Source organism: Cryptotermes secundus, unplaced genomic scaffold, assembly GCF_002891405.2.
Source record: "Cryptotermes secundus unplaced genomic scaffold, Csec_1.0 scaffold2516, whole genome shotgun sequence".
Classification (NCBI taxonomy): Eukaryota; Metazoa; Arthropoda; class Insecta; order Blattodea; family Kalotermitidae; genus Cryptotermes; species Cryptotermes secundus.
This window is the reverse complement of record NW_019721805.1, coordinates 530,333-554,049: the sequence shown is the minus strand read 5'-3', so window position 1 is coordinate 554,049 and position 23,717 is coordinate 530,333. Positions and strand designations below refer to the sequence as shown.

The following is a 23,717-nucleotide window of genomic DNA, read 5'->3' as shown; positions in this document are numbered from 1 at the left end:
GCGATAACACCCCGGGTTCGGTAAAAAGATCAGTGAATTTCACGATGAGCTGAGGTGCCAACAGCTTCTCAAGAAGAACTGCGCTTGATGGAATTTTCTATTGCTGTGGTAATAAAGCCAAATTATATGACGCAGTTTATGCCCTAAGAACTTTGACCAGTACAAATTCTGTTCAGTAGACGTGACCCATGTTTCGACATTAGCAACGGCCCTGGGTTTTTCCAACCCTTATCAGGATAAAGAAGTGATGTGAACATTTGGTTTGGTGCCATGTGCCTGGTAGGCAGTAAGCAAAGTTTCGGTGCAGCTCGCTACCTCCATTTACTCAGAAGTTGGAGGCAGCATGTCCTTCCTGTCCACCAAACTGCACGGCATCAAACCCGGAAGTGCTTAGTCTAAATTCCTGAAATAATTTCTTAACTTAACGTAAAGGTTGGATTTCTGGGATATGTAGTCTGGTAGAAGTTCAGCGACGTTTCGGAGGAAAGTTCTGTTTCCATGTTCAGGGTGTAAGAGCAAACTGAGCAAGCAGTAACTAGTGCCTGAAGGTGGGAACACTGCGTTGTTCAGAGACGGCGTCACATTCTTCATACTGCATGAATGTTGGTGGTTATTTACAGTTTCAGTTATGTACGGTTTGTTCTGCGCGAAACATTTTTGGGTAGAAACGTAACAGCATGTGAAATTTGTGGTCAAGTACAGAGTTGAGGACCCTCACCGGTCGTTGTCAGCAGGTCCTGTGAGTTGCGGTTCAGGCAGAGAGCACATATCCGCTTACGTGATTCACCTCAGATTGGTGAATGAAACACGTCATCAAGGTCAAGAGGAAATGAGCCTGTAATTATCCATGACTCAACTTGGAATGCAGGTGCTCCTAGCATCCCACAACCTCTGGGGTGTGAAAATCGGAAGCATCGTTTCTCGTCAGGCATGTGTGTGTGTGTGTGTGTGTGTATCTGTTGCAGTTTCATCGGTATAGCTCAGTCACTATAGTGACCGAGCTTCGTGATAAGCAACCGGGATTCCTGTTCCCCGTCGGGGGTAGACATTCCTTCTCTCCGCCTCTTTCAGACCAGCTCTGGGGCCCACATACCCCATATCCAGTTATGTCCAGGGATAAATTGACAGGAGCGTGAAGCTGACCATGCATTTCTGTTTAGTGCAGGGATTAATGAATGCGCGGAGCTGTTCCTTCTGTTATCCATACACCTCCGTGGCGTGACGCCTAACGGTTTTAACCCTTAACTTTATTCCTGTCTCGGTTCGTGGCTCTCGTGCCGGTGACTATAGAATCTTGTTTTCTGGGATGTGTAACATCGTGTATTGCGGTAGAGGTTCACCGACGTTTCGGACAAAGTTACTGCCTCTGTACTCAGGGTCGAATAGTAAACTGAGCTCTGGTTGCTTCTTGCTGGTTTGCTTACGTGACTTATGCTTCGAACCTGAAGAAGGAGGCAGTACATCCTCTCCCAGAAGATCATGCAGGTTGTACATATTCATATTTCTTGATTTATAATTTTTTCGACGCTAATTAACTTCTTTATTTAATAGAGCATCGTTACACGACAACAGATACTCATATCTTCCTTACTCGTTGAGCTACCTCATGACTCAAGGTACGCGGGTTCAAACCCGGCGGAGGTCGTGGAATTTTTAAGAGCGGAAAAATTCACGGAACAAGTCCTCCGGGAGGGACTTTAAGCCGTGGGTCCCGTGTCGTAGCTTTACGGCACGTAAAAGAACCTCATGCCTCAAGGAGGCCTCTGAGTCAAATTTTAAAGGACATTTCCCGCCCAACAATAGTCTCTAACGGCTCTGGTAGATGGGGGAAGCATCTAGATACTGCTGAGCCAGTAGAGGCCGAACTCGCTGGCTGAGTCGGGACTGATGGCACGCACCAGTATCAGTAGGGTATAGAGATTGGTAGAATATCACAGAGGGACGTACAATAGACCACTGGTCGCGGTGCATGGGGAAACCCACCCCCTCCAATAATAATAATAATACTCATGGAGCTGAGACCTTTTGGAGGAGCCGCCAATTCTGCAGACACTCAAGAATTTCCCAGCATCTTATGGAATCCGAAGGTTCATTGCCGTGTTCACAAGAGCCCTCCACTGGTCCCTATCATGAGCCAGATCAATCGAATCAATAGCATCCCATCCTGTCTCTCTAGATACTCGTATAGCTTTAAAAATTCAGATTCCCTGCACAGAAAACACTGCTTTTCAGTTATAGAGACTTACCGGTTAATGTTAAAGCGAGTGACCACTACGAAATGGAGTGAGACAGGACTTCACTGGTCCCTATCATGAGCCAGATCAATCGAATCAATACCATCCCATCCTGTCTCTCTAAGATACTCGTATAGCTTTAAAAATTCAGATTCCCTGCACAGAAAACACTGCTTTTCAGTTATAGAGACTTACCGGTTAATGTTAAAGCGAGTGACCACTACGAAATGGAGTGAGACAGGACTTCACTGGTCCCTATCATGAGCCAGATCAATCGAATCAATACCATCCCATCCTGTCTCTCTAAGATACTCGTATAGCTTTAAAAATTCAGATTCCCTGCACAGAAAACACTGCTTTTCAGTTATAGAGACTTACCGGTTAATGTTAAAGCGAGTGACCACTACGAAATGGAGTGAGACAGGACTTCACTGGTCCCTATCATGAGCCAGATCAATCGAATCAATACCATCCCATCCTGTCTCTCTAAGATACTCGTATAGCTTTAAAAATTCAGATTCCCTGCACAGAAAACACTGCTTTTCAGTTATAGAGACTTACCGGTTAATGTTAAAGCGAGTGACCACTACGAAATGGAGTGAGACAGGACTTCACTGCCCCTTGGACCACTCAGCGTAATTAATTGTCAGTACATCGTCATGCACTTCCGCCCGAGGGTGTGTCTCCGGCGGGTCGGCAGGTGCGTGGCCTTGTGTGTGGACCGGCGAGCTCATGTAGGAACCATTGCACTCTTACGGAGACAAGCAAGGGATGTTGCTTGGACATGCGCACTGGCTGCCTCTTCATACTGGTAGGAGCCGGGTTATCGCAGTGGTATCTCGACTGGCTACGGACTGGTCGAGCGAGGGGGTCGGAGTTCGAGTCCGGTAGGGAGATTTTACTGTTTTGCGCGTCGTCCAGACCGGTTATGGGGACCACTTAGCCTCCCATTCAATGGGTACCGTGGGCGCTTTCTCCGGGAATAAGACGGCCGGGGCGTGAAGCTAGTGCCAAGGTCAAGAAAATGTGGATCTATACATGCATTCCCCCATACGCCTTCGTGGCCTAGTGCTTAATTAGTTAAGCATAGGGACAACTTTAAGGACATATACGATGACGTAAAAGGTCAATTGGAGGACAGTGTAGATATGAAGATGGTATTGAAACGGATATTAGTACAGTAAAATGGGATTTGATTTGTTTGAATTGTTTTATCATTTGTAATAAGTAGTAAAAGTGGAGTTCTTAGGCTGGATTCAGCTGGCTCAGGTAGGATCCATATTGTGATCACAGTAATGAACCTCACATCACGTAGAGGGCATGGGATGTCTTTAATAGCTGATCGACTCTTACGATTCGTCGAAATATGTTCGGACGTTTCGGGAAGATTTCTGCCCCTGCATTCCGCCGCGCACACGTGAAGTGACGAGCTGAAGAGTTCTGCTGGTGGAACAGCACACACCGACCGCGCTGGGCAGGTGGCCCCTGGAACAGCAGACATATACTACAGCTGCACTACAGCGGGTAGGTTGAGACACGATATGATGACCTGTCAGTTCATCTCTCGTCACAGCAAGAGACAGTTGTGTTCAAACAGTGTAAGCAGAACTACGGCCTCTATTGTGAACTGCAGTTACATGCGAGTGGCGGAAATCGAAAATGTGTCAGTTTGAAGAACGGGCAAACATCAGTTCTGCCAGAAACTAGGCAAATCCCCTAGCGAAACATTTGGCGTAGGAAGAATTGGCTGTTGCTACACGACAACGCCCCTGCACATCGCTCTGTTCTTGTCCAAGTGGAACTGGCAAGGCAACAGGTCACCGTTTTGCCACACCCTCCGCACTCACCTGATCTCGCACCGTGCGATTTCTTTCTCTTTCACCGCGTGAAAGCAAAGCTACGTGGTCGTAGATTTCAGTCGTCCGAGGATGTGGTCAATGCCACAAGAGGTGCCGTACAGGAATTTCGTGCCAATATGTTTCAGCAATGTTCTCTGCAGCTGTATCAACGTTGGCAGACTTGCATAGCGGCCAACGGCAACTATTTTGGGGGCCGATGTGGATCTGCGTAAGTGCATGTGAATACCTTGTAATATGATGCGATAAAACCACAGTCCACGAACTTAATGACTATACCACGTGTGTGTGTGTGTATATATATATATATATATATACACACACAAATGTGTGTGTGTGTGTGTGCGTGTGCGTGTGCGCGCGCGCCCATAACAGTATTCTGCACTTCATTTCGGCGAAATTTAATGTATACAAATTTGTCCAGCTAGGTTAATTTTTGGGTCTGTGTGGCTCTAACTTAAAGAGAACTTCATCTGTTTTCTGAGACATGGTTTCCAGTACATGCTACGTGTATGTTGACATGAGATAAAGCAGCACAGCAACTCAGCACTTTGCCCCCACAGTGCATATATTGGATACGCGGTAGAAACCGAATTATTAACCATTCTGTATAGATCCCTTCAAGGGTGGTAGAGCATATAACGTTTATTTGAAACACTTTCTTTTCTGTGCGGTTAGCATACGAGTATAAGGGATAGGACAAAATACACAGCTCAGTGTCTGTTGTTTTGTGGCTTTGCAGCTAAACGTGTCTGTCGCTGCTTTGCTGTATGAATGGAGATAATTAGGGTGGACTAACTGCCTGGAGCAAAGTCCGGCCTGAGACGCTAACAGTCACTCAGCTGGTCAAGGAATTCCCCCGGCTTCACGTCGCTCCACATCTGCACACCCAGCGTCCTTATGCTGCGCCTAGGCCTCACAGGGTGTTGGATTTGCAGCAAATATTTGATCAGTAACCTTGCCTGATAAGAAAAGTACGTAGCTTCTGGCGAGCAAGTTTCTATAGGAACCCGTTAAGCTGATAGTCGGTTTAATCTGGCAGGTGTCTCTTGTTCCGAATTGCATCGCACTGAAGGGTTCCGAAGGAAGGCAGGGCGCCCTGGGCAGGCAACGTCATGTCCGGCATGGCGAATGAGGCCCGCGCTTGAAGATGGTTTGGACACACACTGCAGTTCATCCTTCGAAGCCTGGCACTGACATTGGCTGCACTGAGGCCGGCTGTGTCACTTGGCTTGTGCGGTCTTGGCATCGAGCCCTGTCTGGGCTCTTGACCGGGCGACATGCTGAGAGATGCGTATTTCCTTTTTCTCCCCACTTTGGTACCTCCGCGTTGAAACAATGAGCCCTTACCTCACAGGAAGCACACGGACCGAGATGTGCCAGTTGATGCCGTTTAGGTGTGGTGACCCTAGTTTTAGAAGGGAGATCTGGGACATTCTTCGGGGAGAGGGAGGGGCACATTTCCGTTTTGAAATTGATCACACCCGTTCTTTCAAATTCAGAATACGAAAACTCAACGGTCTGCACTTGTATTCGGGAGGTGATCGGTTCGAATCTCGCCCGGGCCACCGCTTCCTTCCGTAACCTTAGCAGTTCACCATTCAGAAATCATCTTAGCATTCGACGCTGTATAATCTTCATGCAGCAGAAATGGGGGAGAGGAACTATGCTATAAGCCGGAAGGTTACTGGTTCTGTTCCCGATGAGGTCACTTTCAATGTACCTAATCCTTCCAGCCGCACTATGGCCCCTGGGGTCAACTCAGCCTCTAACAGAAATGAGTACCAGAAATATTCTTGGGGAGAAAGGGAGGCCGGTGCGCATAGCTGACAACCTCACCTCCATCTGTGAGCCGATTGTCTAGAAAATGTGGGAGCCTCGACGTCTCATAACTGTATGGGCCTCCATGGCCTGTTACAGGGATAGCTGTACCATTTTTGTGAGGCGAAGAGGAGTGCATATAGGATATTGGTTGGGAAGCCAGAAAGTAAGAAGACCAAGACGTAGGGGGTGGGTAATATTAAAATGGATCTCAGAGAGATCGGATGTTATGGATTGGATTGATCTAACTCAGGATAGGGACCAGCGGAGGGCTCTTGTGTACACGGTAAAGAACCTAGAACTCTGTGTTAGTAACAGGCTGTTTCAGAACACTTAGAGCCCGCGAGGACCAGGTTCGCTACAAGAGCTCAAGGATGATTAAAAAAAGCCGGGTCAGTCCGTGAATCAGCGGGTAGGATCTCGGGGCAGTAGCGGGTGGTGCATGTAGTTACCGCCGTGCTTTAAGGAGTTGATAGCTTACACAAAATGAAGGCGATCACAGAGCTGTGACGATCAATTGCAAATGAAATGAAATGACATCGTCTCGTCTGGTAGGTGGGTAGGAACGTTTTGCAGGAAGATACTGCTCCCATCTCAAGGGTACCAACATAACAACGGTTTGCCTGCCTGGCTGTGATGTGGGTGAGTTCTGTGCCCCTTACCGAATCACTGGGTACAGCAAGGTAGTGGTGAATTGGGCCAGTGAATTCAAGACACTTGATAGCTTCAGCAACAATATATTATTAAAAGTTACAAGGTGATTTGCTGAGTAATAACCCTTAATGAGACACCAATCACTTTCCCCTTTAAAGCACTGTGGTGTGTTTATGATTCCAACATTAAAGGGCGATTATTCCCCGAGCTGCGTTAACCTGTTGGTCTTTGTGTTTTCTGAGGTGGGAACTGAATGTTTAAGTAATGTTCACATTAACATCAGGTTGCCTGCAGTCGCCCTGTAGATACAATCGGAGGATATCCTGTTCGCACTTTGCGATAAGCGCCTGGTGGCCGCGTACCCGCGTTTCTGACGTGTCTCTACAGACCGGTCCCCACATTTCAAATTTCCCGTGCCGCCATCTTCACAGTAGTAGAGATAATCATATCCTGAAGACGGAGGCAGCAGATTTGTACGAAATGTCGGTGCTTATGTACCAGACGGCACAGCGTCACGTCCCAAAAGACCGTAGTCATAATGTCCAAGAGCATTTCGTATTTATACGTATAGCAGCAATATTGTGCTCCATTAATACAGGGTGATCCATTTAAAATCCGACCATAATACAGCGTAATGTACTGTATGATTCCTGAAACCGAAGCTTCACGAAGGAGACTGAGTGAGCAGAATGGCTCTACGTGTCAGGCGGCCAGGGCAGTGGAGGAATTACTTCGTCGGAGAGGATCATTTCGAAAGAACTGTGGCCACTCACATCTCCGGATCTGACCTCATTGTGGGATTTTGTTAAAAAGAACGTGAACCGAACCAGTGAATACGAGTATGTATTGAAAACTGGGAACTGCTGCGCCTGTCTCTCGGAACGTGGTCAGCAGGGCTGATCTGTGAACACTCGTATTTTCTTTGTTCACGGGTTTAAATGGTCCGGTCTCCAGATTCGAGCTGTCTGGACATTTTGCTGGAGGAGACTTGCTAATCCCGTATTGGTGCTTTGCCAAAATGTCATTCACCTGTGGGTTTACAAATAGCACCGCAAAGTAGCCTGTCTCCCGTTTTTACACTCCCAAACTTGTCCAGCGAGTTACTGAACCCAGAAAGACAAACATGGCGTACAGACGGCCAGTATCAAGTGACTTCATTGTCTTTCAGCCCTGAAATGCATCTTATTTAAAAAATACGGACGCATGGAGAAAACAGTGCCTACATTGCAGATGCCGACCTGTTTACCTTTGCTGGCCATGGTAGGGAGACCGTCATAATTGTCTGTTAGCTAACGTATGCGTTATTATTATTATATTGAGTGTGTTTTCGCGTCTTTTTAAGTTGTAAAAATGCTCGCTGGAAGGGCGGAAACTGTCGCAACCTGGTATTGTGCCTTTAACTTGCCCTAGAACTGGAGTTGTTTCTGTTTTCCGGATTTATGTGGTTTCAGATTTGTTTCTGCTCTAGTTTGTACGATATGCCGTCGAAATTTGTTTGTAGCGTATTGTCACTGATGGCGTGTATATAGTCCCGCTCCGACAGCATCAGCTGATCAATATAACAAGGTATGCGCGTGTTGTGGTTGGCCGTGGACCCTAATATTTTACCTTTCATTTCCTTAATGGTCACACAGTCATTAGTTGTCATGGGAACCAGGCGCCCGGGAATTATGCAACCCTGGAACATTAAGCCAAAACAAGAGAATGTATGGGGCAGTACTTCATTGATTAAGTGATCATTACGTGAGAACCAAGCACTCGAATGCACGCATGCCCGTTAATTTCAGCATAGCGCTAGGACATACCATACATGTAAGAGGGTCAAGGCCAAGAAGGTGTATGGGAATGTGGAGTTACAGCTCCAGTTTACGACACTGCAACTGCTAAGGGAAAAGTTGTATCTGTGCTTAATTAATCTCCATGCCATGGAGACGTATGGCTTCGGAGTGGAGGTATAGCTCCACATGTTCTTAACCTCAGCACCAGATGGAGAAGAATTGTCAGGTTCACGCCCTGGCCGCTTTAGCCCTCCGATTCCTCGCCCGTCCGGCTCGTAGCCTGGCCGCCGTACTGACGGCAGTGATCGAGCCCCGCGACGCTATATCGGTAGGTTTTGGCAAAGGAGCGAGTGAGAGAAGGGATCAGTTGGCTTGCAGCGACGGTAGCGACCCCGCGAATTCCGACCTGTCTTGCTGTCTGCAGGACGGAAGGCGAACACAGCGCGAGGTAGCGGCAGGAAGCCAGCCAGTTGGTGCTCGGGTCGCAAGGAGAGAGGAAGGAACGAGGTTTCTGCCATTGTCTAGTGGAGTGACACACGCAGGCTGTGGGAACTTCCGGTTCGCTGCATGTTGGAGTTTCCTTGAGTTTCAAGTTGTTCTGGACTTGATGTGCCTTCAGTATTAGTTGTGTTTAGTGCGTTTAACTGTTTGATGCGTTGGTAGACATTTCCTTGTTTTGGTGGGATTTCCGTGTTTGTGAAATTGTCTTTAGAGCGGTGTGTGTTCGAGGATAGGGAGTAGTGAAATATTTTAAAGTGGCGTACTGTGTATTGGTAAAGAGGTATAAAAATAGAAATTTGACGGTATTTGTGTCCCAGTAAAAGATTAGTATAGTTCCCAAGTAACGTTGGTTACAGCCTTTTCTGAAGGTCATCACTGACGTCAAATTTGCGAGGAATAACTTCACTGGTTGCCAAGAAATACTGTAGTATCCCGTCTGGTGATAACTTGAGAAGTGCCGGTGCTTAGAATGAGCTGATGATTTGTGGTGATCCTATGAGTGAAGTTTGACCATGCAAGAGAGAACACAGGGCCGAAGGGCCCAGCCGCCCATAGCAGTGGCTGCGGGGTGGTTTGCGTCTTTAAAACGGCCCATAAAACGGACTCGGGGGCGCTCCGGTTCAAATTCGTCGCTGCCTCCGTCTTCAGGGGGAATGCTGCTGGCGCGGTCAGCGTGGGACCTGTCTCAATCGCGATGGGTACTTGCTTCATAACCTGTACTCTTTCACCCGATGTTATTTCAGTGGCCACCAAGCATCCTGTCCAGAGGGTACCAGGGGAAAGCGGCCGGAGCTTGTAGCTGATCCACTCACCTCCGTCTAGTACTTAACAATGGTGGGGCTGTACCTCCACGCCCCATAGGTCTTCATGGACTGGTACTTAATTAAGTACAGCGACTTTACCTTTTACCTTTACAGAAAGTTTATTGTAGTGATCAGATCAAGGCGGATGAGATATGGCAGAAATTATAAGTGCATACAGTATGATGGTCGGAAACCCAGAAGGAAAGATATTAATATGGATATTGAATAGAATGTGAGCTGGATGACAGGGTAGGGTCCAGTCAGGCACTCTTGTTGCTGTTCCACACATACTCGTGCTCTGTGTTTTATGAATGGTGATTTTCGTCACGGCGCCGGCTGTATGTCCAATGGTGAGCTTTCACTCCCGGTTTGCCACTGCGTATAAGCCGAAGGGACAGACTGAAGGGGTAGTGTTTATTTAGCATTTGCTGACGCACTTAGAGTATTCAGGACGAACAGTTGTTTCAACGCTTTTATTTTGTTGTATCATCATTTGGTATGTTTGCCCCTTTTTAATTCCTTCGAAAGATCCGGCGCCCGGACGCTGCATAGCGAGGAGATACGTGACTGCTGGTGTTCCCGGTTCGAAATGCAGTGGACCAATGGACGGCCGGCAGCCGAGAGACTGTGCAAGAACCGTTCGGAGAAAGGATTATGCAACTACGGGAGTACAGCAATTCAATTCGTTATTGCAACACGCATTGTGGAACGTGGTGACGCGTTGCAGTGGCTCGGAAGGGCAAGTTCTTGTGGGGTTACTTACGTTACTGCCAGTATGTTGACTTTATATCGTCGAACTGTAGGGTGGTAAATTATAAATTGGAAAGGATTTGAAAGGAAACGGCCTTGTCCTAATTGAGGTACTATCCCAGTATTGGCTGGAAGTACTGAGGAAGCTCATGAAAGCCATCAGGCAGGATAACAGATGTCCCGACCGGGATTCGAAGCGAACACCTCCCGAATACAAGTCCAGAGTGCCACCGCCGAGCCAGCCCTTATTTAGAAGCTAATAGTTGCTCAGTCCCTCCCCATGTTCTCCGCCGAACTGTTCGTTGTCGTGTTCATAAGAGCGCACCCCTGGTTCTTGTTCTGACCGGCACTTATCCAGTCCGCATCCTGCGTCCTAAGTGGGCTTTTTAATATTATCCCATCTTCTAAATGTGGTCTCTTCATTTCAGGTTTCCCAACGAAATTTTGTGAACATTTTTCTCATCCCTCCATACTTGCTACAAGGCCCGCGCATCTCAGTCCTCATGACTTCATGAATGCAAATTACGCAGCTTTTTCATCCTGCCACTTATATTCCTGTATTTTCACGTGATTGAGTGGCTGTAGACGGGGTTTGGATCTCGTGACTGCAAATAACTGTGACAGTCTCGCTCAATTACTCCAAAGGTACAGAACTACAGAACACAAAGTCTTCTTAGTCTTCACATGCCATTGCCTGGTAGCGGCTTCTAGTGCTGGATGTTCCCCCTTCCTCAGGGTTTCCGAACTTTCCCCGGCCTCAGCCACCAGCTCCTTCACTCTTCACTACTGCGTTGTAGTCACATTGCGACTGACGGTCAGTCAGGAAGTCTTGGTGTCGAGCCCCATTTGGAGCTCATAACCAGGTATTTATTACTGTTTGACAGTTACGGTCTTGTTTTTGTGGGGCGTCTTGTGTATATGCTGCTGGTGCTTGCCAGCGCAGTCTTTCTCGGGTCCGAATCCCCCGGGACTCGCGATCATATTTTATTGTCTCAGATCCGAGACTTCCCTTTTCGTCGCCTCCTACGACTCGCAGGGTCACGGTGGAGGTATTCTACCCCGCCTCCACACGGGGTTTCATGGTATTACTATATAGTCTTCCCGTTATATGGCCCCGGTACGGACCGCAAAGAAAACTTGTCTTCCAATATTCATTGTTCTCTCGTTGCCGGGGAAACAGCGTGCCCACAGCTGTTCCCTAGCAACGGGTGTTGTACCCTCTCCTGTTCACACAGCAGTGAACTTGGCAATGTGTCTACATGTCACAGTATTCACTCCGCCCCCACAACTGTGTGATCTGATATCTGAGATGGAAGTAGCTGGTTTTACCGACAGGACTTTGGGCCCGCCGTGGCCACAGTTTTATTTGTGGGCCGCAAGGCTGTACAATCTAAATTTAACCACATTTTACATAGTACATCAAGTTATACGGTTTGCATCTGGAATGGATCCAGCAACTTGTATATGGCGCACCAGTATATATTGATTGATCAGTTTTGTAACTATAAGGTATTTACGACGGAAGAATACGCAAGGGTTTCACGCCAATTGACTGAAATTGTAATCTCACTCTCTTACGTTTGCGTGTTCTTGTATCTGCTGTAGTGGCTCTACGGGAACCGTGTTATGACTAAGCGCCTTTATTTGTTTGCTTTTTTCAAACATCAGCCCTTCAAGAGCTCAGCAATTTCAATAAACATGGCCGCTATCCTGGACGCTATCTATATCTTTTTAAGTCTTTTCACCCGCAACTTTCGGAAGGTTCATCTGCTTGCGTCATCAGGTGTGTGCGGGGACAGGTTGCAGCTCTGTTGTGCCCCTTGTAAGGAGGTTAAGTGATGGAGATAACCTCCCGAAGCTAAGTAGGAACAATGCCCCCTACACCTGATGCTGGAAGCAGCTTCATTGTCCGAAACGTCGCATTTATAGAAACCAAATGTGATGGACAATGTCCGTAATAATGGTCACGCCTACAGTTAACACACAGTCGTCAGAAATAACTGCACTCAGCTGTGGTCACTGGTATGCACACCGCCTGCTCGTAATGTTCATAATCTGTTTTGTACGTGTTTCATATGAATCCGAAGAACAGCAGCCTCATCCCGTGGGTTCATTGCAGGTTTGTCGTCCGGTGCTAAATGGGCTGAACCTTCAGCAGCTTCCGAGGTTAAAGTGAATGGAGGCGTTGTCACGTGTGAGTGTGTGCGACTGTAGATGGAATTTCGGTTAGTGATGCACACGGCTCGGAACTACAACTGTTCAAGCAGTTACAGCGCCGCCTCTAATCTCCACAATTCACAAATCACCACAGCATCCACTGAGCCTTTTCCCGCCTTCTGTGTTTTCACAATCCGTTCCCCGGCAACGGCTTTGACAGTGGAGATTTTTAGCGTAATGTGCTCAGGTTCTATTTTCACAGCCTCCCGTGCAGAACTGCCTGAACTGTCACCCATAATCAAAGTCAAAGTCACATTGCAACTGGCGGTCGGTCAGTCTTCGACCACATACACATAGAAAACACCCCGTTTCCAACAGTAATTAATTAATTCGCTTAGTAAGGGGTGGAGTCCAGCTGGGTCCACTCGGCATGGCGGCCATTGATTGGCTTATTGTAGCCTGCCTCCGGGTGATTATGATGATGGAGAATTTGGTGGAATGAAGATTGGCAAGGGAAACCGAAGTACCCGAAGAAAACCCGCCGCAGCGCCACTTTGTCCACCACAAATCCCACTTGACGAGACCCGGGATCGAACCCGGGCCGCCGCGACTAACCGCTTGAGCTATGGCGCGGCCATTCCAACAGTAACCCAGTTGTTGTATGCGTATTCGTTGCCGAGGGAACGTCTTTACAGAGTCACTGCTTAGGAACGGGTCTGTACGCCACAATACGGTGCCTAGTTAATGACAAAAAAGCGACAATGATATTTCATTTATAAATTGGTGTGCCCTAAAGAGAACGTTGCTTTAGAATCGACTCCAACCCAGAGCCTGCCTTCAGACCGCGCGTTGTGACTGAGTCGAGTGGGATCCTCCACCGTCAGCGGTTTACATGCGTTTTCCGAGAGGTCCTTGCCACAGTGACTGTCACGAGGACACTCGCCTCCATCTTCAGAGCAGAAGAGTAGGCCTGGTTGGCGCTCCAGTGGTTCAGTCAGCCGCACGCCTTACGACACCTTACCCATGTCAGTCACTGTTTATCCTACCCTGTAGATGGAAGCAGGAGGTTACTGCGAAACGAGACCGCATGGAGCCTCGTGGCATTTGGGCTGAACGCCGTCAGCAGGGTAGTGTGCGCTGCTGCCCCCAGTAATGCAGACGCCTATTGGAAAGGCAGTCACGTGATGAGATTTCATTATTTCACGTGGAATGACATCAGCGCCGGCACTGAGCTGTTGCGTTTCCCTGCAGAGGTGTTTGTGTGCTCTGGAGTTACGCGATACGCCTTGTAAACAAAGGTGGAATTATGACGTAAGCCGCTGTGTGCACCTTCTGTTGGTCTACGTGTGGGCCGCGTGGATACAGATAGCGAAGATACCGGTTGGTGGTGGGCAGTGAGTGTGACGGAGAATTAGTACTACACGTAGCCAGAGCGTGCAGCGTTCTATCGTCGCACTGTGTTCTAGTAATCTCACGCAGCGTTATTACGATTTTATTGAGTAGACAGATGAGCTATGGCTGTGTGTGACCTGTTTCTATTTAAATATATTGACCGTAACTTCAGCTTCAGAATGTTTTCGCGTGCAGAATTGAGTTCCGGAAGAAATTAGCACAGGATATCCCGTCTTCTGGCGTTGCCTCGGAACTCTGATATGTCTTATCGTTTGAATTCACATTTCTTCCGGTGCACGGGATGGAACTTCGGTTCAGACGAATGGACACGTACACACGTACAGGACTCTCTCGTCTTCATTACAGCAATACAACGGATCAGTAAATTGGCATGGCAGTTTCCGAATAGAGTGACTGGGTACTGCTGTAACAATGTTTTTGTAACACGACCTGTGACGTCATGCACATGAGAATAAGTACCGACGGGGTCAATGCCATGGATGCCCAGAACATTGGTAGCTCCTTGGCCGGTCCGGGAGCTTGGTTCACTTCCGTACTGCGGATGTCACCTACAAACAGTGCCGAAATTTGGTATGGAGCCATGCCCGTCCAGTGGAAAACCCGATCTGTCGGAACCGAAGTTTTATTCTGAATAAAGCGAGAGTAAAACGTACGTTGCCGGTTGCTTCGCGCGAATTGGCAGATGTTTGCTTGAAGGTGAAGGTAGAGGTGTCCCTGTGCTGGGGAGAGGGGAGCTTTATGTACTTTTTTACCTTGGTACTGGGTGGATGTGAGTGGACAGCTTCACGTCCCGGCCGCTTTACCGTCAGAGAACTGGATATGGGAGTTGGACGGGCCACAGTTCCTCGGACGTCTAGCCTGTAGCCTGGCCACTGATTCTGCCAACATGTGAGCCATGGACATTTTGTTGTTCTCGGAAAGTAAGCACTAAAGCGCCAGTTTAATCCCTTCAAGTCCAAGTATTAAGTAAGTTTCTGGGCTGTGATGACTGTCAGATTGAAGTATAGAAACAAGTACAATGTTAGAATTTATTTTTATCTTAATCTTCCCCTTTTCTCACACTTTCATGATTTTCTTCAGTTACTGTACCTTCTCTACCCATACTTGTTATCAGAACTTGTCAGTAACGTAGACCGAGGGCTTCTTTCTCAGTGGCTCAGGTTCTGCAGCGTCGAATTGTGGCATGGTTACTGGCATTTGCTTGGAGGGTCTGAAGTGAACCATGAATAACTATCAGGATATGTAGTCTGCAGGCCGTTATTTGATCCGTGGACCTTCCGATTATGACGGTAGGAACTGGTTACATCTTTGTGTGGACACCCCTGCGCGACTAATGCACTTGTGCACAAAGAGGGATGGTAGCAGGGCCTTGGCATGGCAAGCGGTTCACTCAGTACCAGATTGCACCAGGCTGGAAGTAACGGCGTGAGTCTGTACCCGTAAAAATGTACTTGCTGTTTTTCCACGTTATTACTTCCTCCCTTTTGGGTCCATATGCCCTCAGCACCCTATTCCCGGACACCATGAATTCGTGTCTTCTTCCCTTTTCCCCTTAAAGCCGAGTGGTTACCGTATGCACCACCTGCACCGCCCACAGAGTGTTTGTGTGTTCCGTATGGCTGTTTCCCTAAACAGCATTATTGGTTGGGCTTTGTAGCGGAGACGTACTGTTTCCTGTGAAGTACGGACTGTTTGTATATCATTTAGAGCTGAGAGTCCTAGAGTTCATAAGCATACAAACGAAGATCATATCATAAAACTGTCTGTAGGTTTCTGACCGTGCTGTTGCTTGTAAGGAAACGGCGAAACTCCACCTACTCGTGCGCGATATGTAGAGCGTGTGCACGGGCTTGCAGCGCCATCGCCTGAGATAAAGATCGTCGCGTTCTTCGCTCGGTATGAAGGTCTGCGTCCTCACTTCACTGCACGATACGTGTAACATCGCACACTGGAATGTCATGTTTGGATGCGTGAGTATGTACCGTCAGATACTTTGACTGACGCATGCAGTTGTTTGCGACATGTTGGCTAACCCACTTTAACACAGTGTTCTCGTGTGTGCTGTATGATTCCCCTCGGTTGGTATAGCGGCGGGCTGGACAGCCGGATTTCGATTCCCGGCAGGTATACGATATTCTTCTGTACTCCACAGCGTCCATACCGTCTCTGGGGCCCACCCCGCCAGAGGATACCGGGGTTAATGCAGTCAGTCGGGCCGTGAAGCTAACCAAGAATGATGGAGCTATAGCTCCACTCCTCTATACGTCTTAGTGGCGTGGTGCTTAATTATACTTATGGACAACTTTACCATATGATTCTCACAACAACTGGTCCAGTAAATCCGTTAACAGCATCAACTGTTTGCTCTTAGTAATGAAGACGCAGTGTGTTTTCTGTGAGCTTTATGTTCGAATGCTTGTCTACATAAGTCGTCTGTAAATGGGTTAGAAGTTAGGGGCTAACTGAGAAATGTCTTGAACCGCCAATGGAAGAGAAAGCTCGGGGATTGCAGCTTGGCGTGATCCGTTTCCCCGGTTTCTAGTGAATCTCTCTTCCTCCTCGAAGCTGGAGAGTAGTGTAGCGATAAACTCCGTCCGTAGTTGAGGTTCCCATAGATGTCTGCCCTTTGTCCAAAACTTCATATCACCGACGTGAGGACCTCAGATCCTGCGTAATTGAAGCAACTCTTTAGTGATGACGTAATGTTCAGCGTCAGTCGGTAATGATGGTACATCTTGAAGAATGTTTTAGGCAGAGAGTACCATAACTATAAACTTGAACCGTGCTAATGCTGAGTCAAACTGTTCTGTCGAAACCGTACAAGAATTGGTAAAGATAAAAACTTGTTCCTGTGTTTTATTCAGCATGTATGGGAAGTGGAGGTATAGTTCCACGCATTCCTAATCATTGTATTAGATGAAACTGGATGGTCAGCTTCACAGTACGACCGTTATACCATTGGGGAAGCAGCCACCGGTACCCATTGGATAGGACGCTGAGGCTGGGCCCTAGAGCACGTTTGGGCATGTGGAGAAAAGGGGAATCGAAACCTGATTCCTTGGTCGTGCGGACCGTAGACAGGTGTGATTGCTGCTCGTTAATGTGACCACGTCAGTCAGTGTCTGCAATACACGAGCATGAAGGTTGAGACAGCGAGCGGGTGGGAAAAGCGGTCTTCACGGATGTTTTCTTCAGTCTCTCCAGGCAACTAGGGATCAGGTCACTACAGTTTCCTTCCAAAACCTTTCCGCTTCATGTATTCTACCATTCGACGCTAAGTAGCGTATCCCTCTCCGGTTTGCCCCCCCTGGCCACGAACACAGGACCTGTGTGTCTTTGTTTTCTGTAATGAGCAACCTGACAATGGATGCAAATGAAGCCTAATGGCTGTTTCCCGCAACACCGCAGTTTTGTGTTGAAATGTTTGTGTGTCGGTAGTGTGCAAATGAGTCACGCCGGGCATCGCGTTGTCTTCATGCAGTTAGGCTTATACGTGTAGTACAAGGAACAGAGGTCGCTGTCTTGTATCCCTGGCATCTTACCCACGTATTGTTTGTGTGCAGTGGAGTTGCTGACAGCGTTGTGAAATATTACTCAGAAAAATGCATGTATGGTAAGTTTCGTAACTATACGGCTTATATTTGCTTAGAAAAGGCAAAGTTGTCCCTGTGCCTAATTAAGTAAGCACTGTGACATGAAGATATATGGGGCTATAGATGGAGGCGAGTGGTCAGCATCACGCCCCGGCCGCTGTACCCCCGGGGAAAGAGCCGATAGGAGGCTGGGTGGGCCCCAGAGCCGGTCTGGATTCGATAAAATGATCTTTGCAAATGCAGGACTTCTGCATAATTCCCACGAAACATGTTCTCCCCGCTGTCGGAATACGCGGTGGTTATTTCAGACGATATCGATTGCTAAATCGATTGTTGATGTCGCCATTCTGTTTGACAGGCGATTCCGAGATTGACGTCTTATATCCGGTGAGTTGCAGAGAAGCAGACATGTTTGGGAAATTTGCGTCAGTGGCTGGCGTGTGGTGCTATGGAGTATTTGCGCCTCTTAGTGGCCAGGAAGTTTATCCTGCATTTGCCAAGAAACTGGTTACCTTTCAAGTTCTTGTGCCGTTCATGCGCGGAAGCGAGTTTCATGTAACAGGTGCATGGTCTTTTTGCGGCGGTGATCACCAAGGTCACTCTTTTCGTCATTTAGATCCCGTGTAGTCAGGTCGTTACTGACATGCCGCCTCCATCTTCAGGGTGGATGAAGGCAGCAGTTGCTCTCCAGACAACATGGCGTCGTATCCCAGAAGACAGTGATCCTGAGTCTTATGGTATGTGCCACCCGACGTAACTTCAGAAGCAGTCGATAGATTTTTGTGAAACTTGGTATGAACGTCATTTGACTCAGAAACGGGCCCTCATGTGGACTTGCCAACTTGATGGCATCTGTAATATCGGAATGGTTGATATACGAACTTCTGAGATGGAAGCAACGCTGGGGCAACTTCTTTAAGTAAGGGCCTAGAAATGTTAAGTAATATGCCTCAGAATATACGTTTTGTTGAGGTAATATTTCAATATGAATTAAACAGTGATGTGGCTGTTGGGACTGGCCTCACATGTCAGAGCACAGACTTTGTTTTCCTGTACAGTATTGAACTTGAGCCAGTTCAGTCTCGCTGTCAGCGCGCGAGTGGGCAATCCCTAGGTCGGGGTCCGCTTTTCACTGCTTGTTTTACGAAATGCGGGGGGGGATAACAGGTGTAAACAGTTGCTCACCCTCCAGGAAGTGAAGTGTGGTGCTTTGGATGTGTGTTTGTGCAAGTACGTCAGCACACCTGGAGCATTCCGCAGTTCCAACTGTGGACCACGCATTCCGTCGCTCACTGTATCCAGGCTCAAAGCATTATTTTTATCTTATTATTCAGACCGTGCGGGTCTTTTTTGCTGCATGTACAACGTTAATCGTATAATTGCATGCCTTCATTACTGCAAAGACGTTGCCAAGCAACCGGCTGGAGGTTAGCAATGTTGCTGGACAACTTTCTTGTGCAGGTGGCTGGTGTTCCCAGAATAAGGTTACATCAGAACACAAATGCGGAATGGAGCAGCTACTGATTTCAAACGCCTTAGTGTTTCTGGCTTTAAACCTTTGAAGCATGAAGTTCATCCAAGTAATAATATTCATGAATATGCTTCCCTCACAGAAATCACCCTGCATCTCCATTACAAAGACCAGACTGTTATTGCTGTATGAGGAAAGAGTCACTGTTATTTTGAGAGTTATGCCTTGGGGACCTTGGGGACAAGAGGATTTTTTATTTGAAGGAGAAAGCTCTAGATCGCATTAAGTGGAGGAACTGTTTTGGAAGAGACTGTCGACCTGTCGTATGACAGATTACTGATGAAAATGAAACAAAACATAAATACATAGCTTTTTACTGTTAAAGAGGCAGTACTATGCCAAAAGTGCCACTTTAGCATCCCGACCTTCCATATCCATTTTTCATGTGAATGCCTACGACATTAAGTTGTATGAGGTAAGGAGACCAGGGCGGGCATGACCCTGACAACTTTCTTTCAATCGGTGCTGAAGGTCAAGAAGACTGAAGCTGTTCCTTCACAAGAAGGCCAAGGTTCACTGTGGGCTGGTGCCTTGATTTGATGATGTTTGCAGTTTCCTTCCATTTCTCCCTTCAATGCCAGGACAGGATTGACCACTCTCTCGAATGTTACGAACTCGACCAGTGTGGTTTTCCTTCCATTTCAATGAGAATTCGTGTATAACAGTGCCATCCAGTTTCTGGTAGTCAGTCAGTGAAACCATGGGGGTGGCCCTCATGGAATGAATAATTTGATATAGTTGTGCCATCAATGTTTGTCTGTCTGTTGAGTTGTTATTCACAGCAGCTAGTATTCAGATGGGCTTCTGGGTTATGACAGTAGCATAGTAGCATTATGTATAGGCCCCAAAGATGAAGGCGGTATGCTTCTCTGAAATGCTGGTTCCACCTACAGAAGTACATGATGCCAGAAGACCACAATCTGAAATGTCCGCTGACCTGTGTTTGTTTCCCTCTTGTTCCAGCAACTGAAGGATGCTCTCGGGGAAGTTGTTGCGGAAATGGAGAACATGGATACGGCGGATGAGGGGTAAGAATGTGCAGCACTGGTTTGATATATTTTCGTAATTTTAGTGCTATTCCTTTAAAGTTCTGGCCGCTATGCCTAACGATATTTATATGGAAAGCAGCCATATCCCAGTGGACAGATGGGCACTTCTGCTTGTCTTGATTATGTAGGCAAAGTTAGCTCCAGTTTCCTCTGTTTTCCCTCCTGATGTTTCAGTATCAGCTTGTTGGATCTCAGTGATACGAGAACTGCGGGTTTGCCCTGAGCCCTCTTCCTCCCTTCCTGTATCACTGCGTTCTTCCCTATGCGGCTCTCTCTTCTACTGTGAGCTTCTTCTGAGATGCTGGTAAATATATATTAATCAGGCAGTGTGGCTGCACATCCCAGAAGACAGCAGTAACCTTCGCGCTACATTTCTGTGTAGACTGACAGCTGAAGTTATTGCTGTTTGAAGGTTCAGTAGCAACTGAAACCCTTGGTGTGTCTTGGATTATCATTTCATTTGTAGTCTAATGTAAAGTGTGAGTCATTGGGAAGGGCAGGACTTTGGAGCCTGGTTTCCTTGCTTTATCTCCAAGAAGTCATGAATGCCTGCAGCTGCATATGTAAAATTGAATGATATGTTGATGGATGAATGTGATCGAGCAACATCCCCCCCCCAAATACAAGTCCAGTGTGTTCTACAACATTATGACTTGTTTCGGCTATCACCAGGAAGTACTTATGCAGTCACTCTCAGCTTTCTGTTATCATTCCCCCTCCATTGGTCAGTGTTTACGGTTGGGGAGGGGTTGTATTGTTTTTTGTTTACAATGTAAGTTTTTACTTGTAGACTTAAACGAATGCTGTAAATTATACAATTTTGTATCAGTTTTAAAATTGTTTTTATACCTTTTTTAAGCAAGTTAAAATATAAACTACTTAAATAGTTAAAATGAGACCAGTGTTGGTTAATTATTATTATTTCATAATCTTTATTACTTGACATTTGTTTTTATTTGGTTGTGTAGTCCTAGGTCCTGTGATGAGCACACGTGTTCTCTTGTCACATGCCACATTTATTGTATTAATTACATATGCGTATTGTTCCCATTTGAGTTTTGAATGATGGTCTTGTTGTATCTCGTGTTGTGTTGAAGGTGCAATATTGTAGTTACTGCAGAATTATATATTGGGAGACAAAGCAAATAAATGAATTTGCGGTTTTTTTCTTGTGTGTCCTAGTAAAAACAACACCAAGGCAAAACAGATGTCTATTGGACGCAAGAAATTCAACATGGACCCGAAGAAGGGGATCGAGTACCTGATTGAACACGGCCTGCTGAAAAGCACGGCGGAAGATGTTGCCCAGTTCCTGTGCAAAGGGGAAGGCCTCAACAAGACTGCCATTGGCGACTACCTCGGCGAGAAGAATGACTTCAACGAGAAGGTTCTCAAGGCATTTGTTGAGCTTCACGATTTCACTGACCTCATTCTGGTTCAGGCCTTGCGGTAAGTATCAATACCGTTTGTGCAGTAACATTTTCAGTAATGCTTCAGAAATGAGACGTTGCTGGTTTGTACGTCTAGTCCACATGGCAGAAGTTGTGAGATCCAGTGGTGTGGTGTGCAGTAGTTAACGTGTTTGTGAAGACCAAGCAGCTGTTGTTTAGGTGCTTCTCTGCCCCTTTCCTGTCCTTCATGGTGTCATGTAAATTCCAACTCTTATTTGGACTCAAGCACCATTTTGTATCAGATCTGAATTTTGCCAGTACTGTAAAAATTTGGGTGATTTTGAAATTTCTGTGGAAAGATAATATTCCCTATTTTATCTTTGCAGACAATTTCTATGGAGTTTTCGTCTGCCTGGCGAAGCCCAGAAGATAGATCGTATGATGGAGTGTTTTGCACAGCGATACTGCCAGCTCAATCCTAACATTTTCACAAATACGGGTGTGTAATTCAGTGGTTACTAAATGTAACAGCTGTTCTTAACATTTTGCCCAAACAGTGTATTTATTATTTCCGCAAACAGAATTAACAGATTAGTCTTACTCTTTTTGGCCTTCATATGACATTACAATATGCAGTTCCTAAATTGGTATTTATTTTTACTTGTAAATGTTACTTCATGGCATCAGTGTTTATTGAAACGTCATGATGCTGAGAAACAAAAACAATTGTGTTATAGTTCATTCATTCATTATTGGAGGGGGTGGGTTGCCCCATGCACTGCGAGCAGTTGTTGATCTATTGTACATCCCCCTTTGATATTCTACCATTCGCCATACCCTTCCGGTACTGGTGCTTGCTATCAGCCCCTTTCAGCCAGCGAGTTCGACCTCTCTACTGGCAGTGGTACCCGATACTTCCCCATCTACCGGAGGCATTGGAAACTACGTGGGTGGGAAACTTTTTACCTAATTTTGCTCAGAGGTCTCCTAGAGACATGAGGATCTTTTACGTGCTGTAAATCTACGACACGGGACCCACGGCTTAAAGTCCCTCCCGGAGGACTTGTTCCCTGAATTTTTCTGCCCTTAAAAATTCCACGACCTCCGCCGGGTTTGAACCCGCGTACCTTGAGTCATGAGGTGGGAATGTTACCCCTAGAGTACGGAGGCCGCTATTGTGTTATAGTTAATACAGCCTCTTGTGTTGTGTACTAGTTAATGAAATGCAACTATAGCAGACAGGTGTTTGTAATGGGGATGTAAGGTATTATCTGTGACATAGGAACTAGAAGCAGGTTCCTCCAAAGCATCGCTAGCACTGCACTGACTACATGATGTCACATCGCAGTAGGCAGTAGAAAATAGTCTTTGAGAGAGCTGATTTGTGACCGATGAACTGTTGCAGACACATGCTACGTCCTGTCATTTGCTATCATCATGCTGAACACAAGTTTACACAACCCCAGTGTAAAAGACAAGCCCGCTGTGGAGCAGTTCATATCAATGAATCGGGGCATCAATAATGGGGGGGACCTGCCCCAAGAGCTGCTAGTTGTAAGTACTTTCGTGCATCACGGTACACATTCTCAGACTGAGTGCCTAGTGGTAAGGAATGAAAGTGGGGCATGAGTAGGGTTGGCTTCTGAGTGCCTTGCTCAATAATTACAGAAGTGTAGCAGTGTAGAATGTAACATGAATTAAATAAAACCTGTAAATATTAACAAATTTATTGGGTCTAAATATCTTAAATATTTTGGTCTCCTTTCTGAGTTACGTATGTCTGAATTGCAGACTTGTGGGCAGGTACAGCACTGCAGAGGCATGAAGCTGGAGGCTGTATGCCCCTCCAAAGTGTAGCTCTCTGCAGACTGTGCATGACTGTAGCATTATTCACCAATGAGAACCTCAAAACTCGATAAATGAGGATTTCACTGTACATATATATATAGAAAAAAATGGATTGATTCACGTTTGTTTATTTGTTGTGGCCCACAGTTTGAAGATATTGTAAAAGCTTTCATTTGCATCTACGTCTGTTTAACCCCTGCCCTGTATTTATATAATTTTCATAACTGATAAAGTTAAGAGTCCTCATCTAAGGATATGCTGTCAGTTGGTATCTCTAACCTGGTCCTCATTAAGGGCTGTTAATAACTGTTTTCTCCTTCCCTCCCTCCCCACCTTCC

General features: G+C 46.6%; 1 protein-coding gene across 7 annotated transcripts in view; it reads left to right on the top strand.

The window, feature by feature from the left end:
• LOC111861240 (cytohesin-1) overlaps nucleotides 1–23,717 on the top strand; it is a 53,090-nt gene that overhangs the window by 14,177 nt on the left and 15,196 nt on the right. Inside the window, exons 1-5 of one of the 7 annotated variants that reach the window (XM_023845649.2) lie at nucleotides 8,759–9,542; nucleotides 20,055–20,119; nucleotides 21,323–21,589; nucleotides 21,918–22,030; nucleotides 22,937–23,085. In XM_023845649.2, the coding sequence (XP_023701417.1) occupies nucleotides 9,357–9,542; nucleotides 20,055–20,119; nucleotides 21,323–21,589; nucleotides 21,918–22,030; nucleotides 22,937–23,085 (780 nt within the window). In that variant the 5' untranslated portion in view covers nucleotides 8,759–9,356. Of the gene's footprint in view, nucleotides 1–8,758; nucleotides 9,543–15,767; nucleotides 15,942–17,474; nucleotides 17,581–17,998; nucleotides 18,298–20,054; nucleotides 20,120–21,322; nucleotides 21,590–21,917; nucleotides 22,031–22,936; nucleotides 23,086–23,717 lie in introns of those variants that run through there. The other 6 variants (XM_023845647.2, XM_023845650.2, XM_023845654.2 and 3 more) reach the window with 6 other exon arrangements.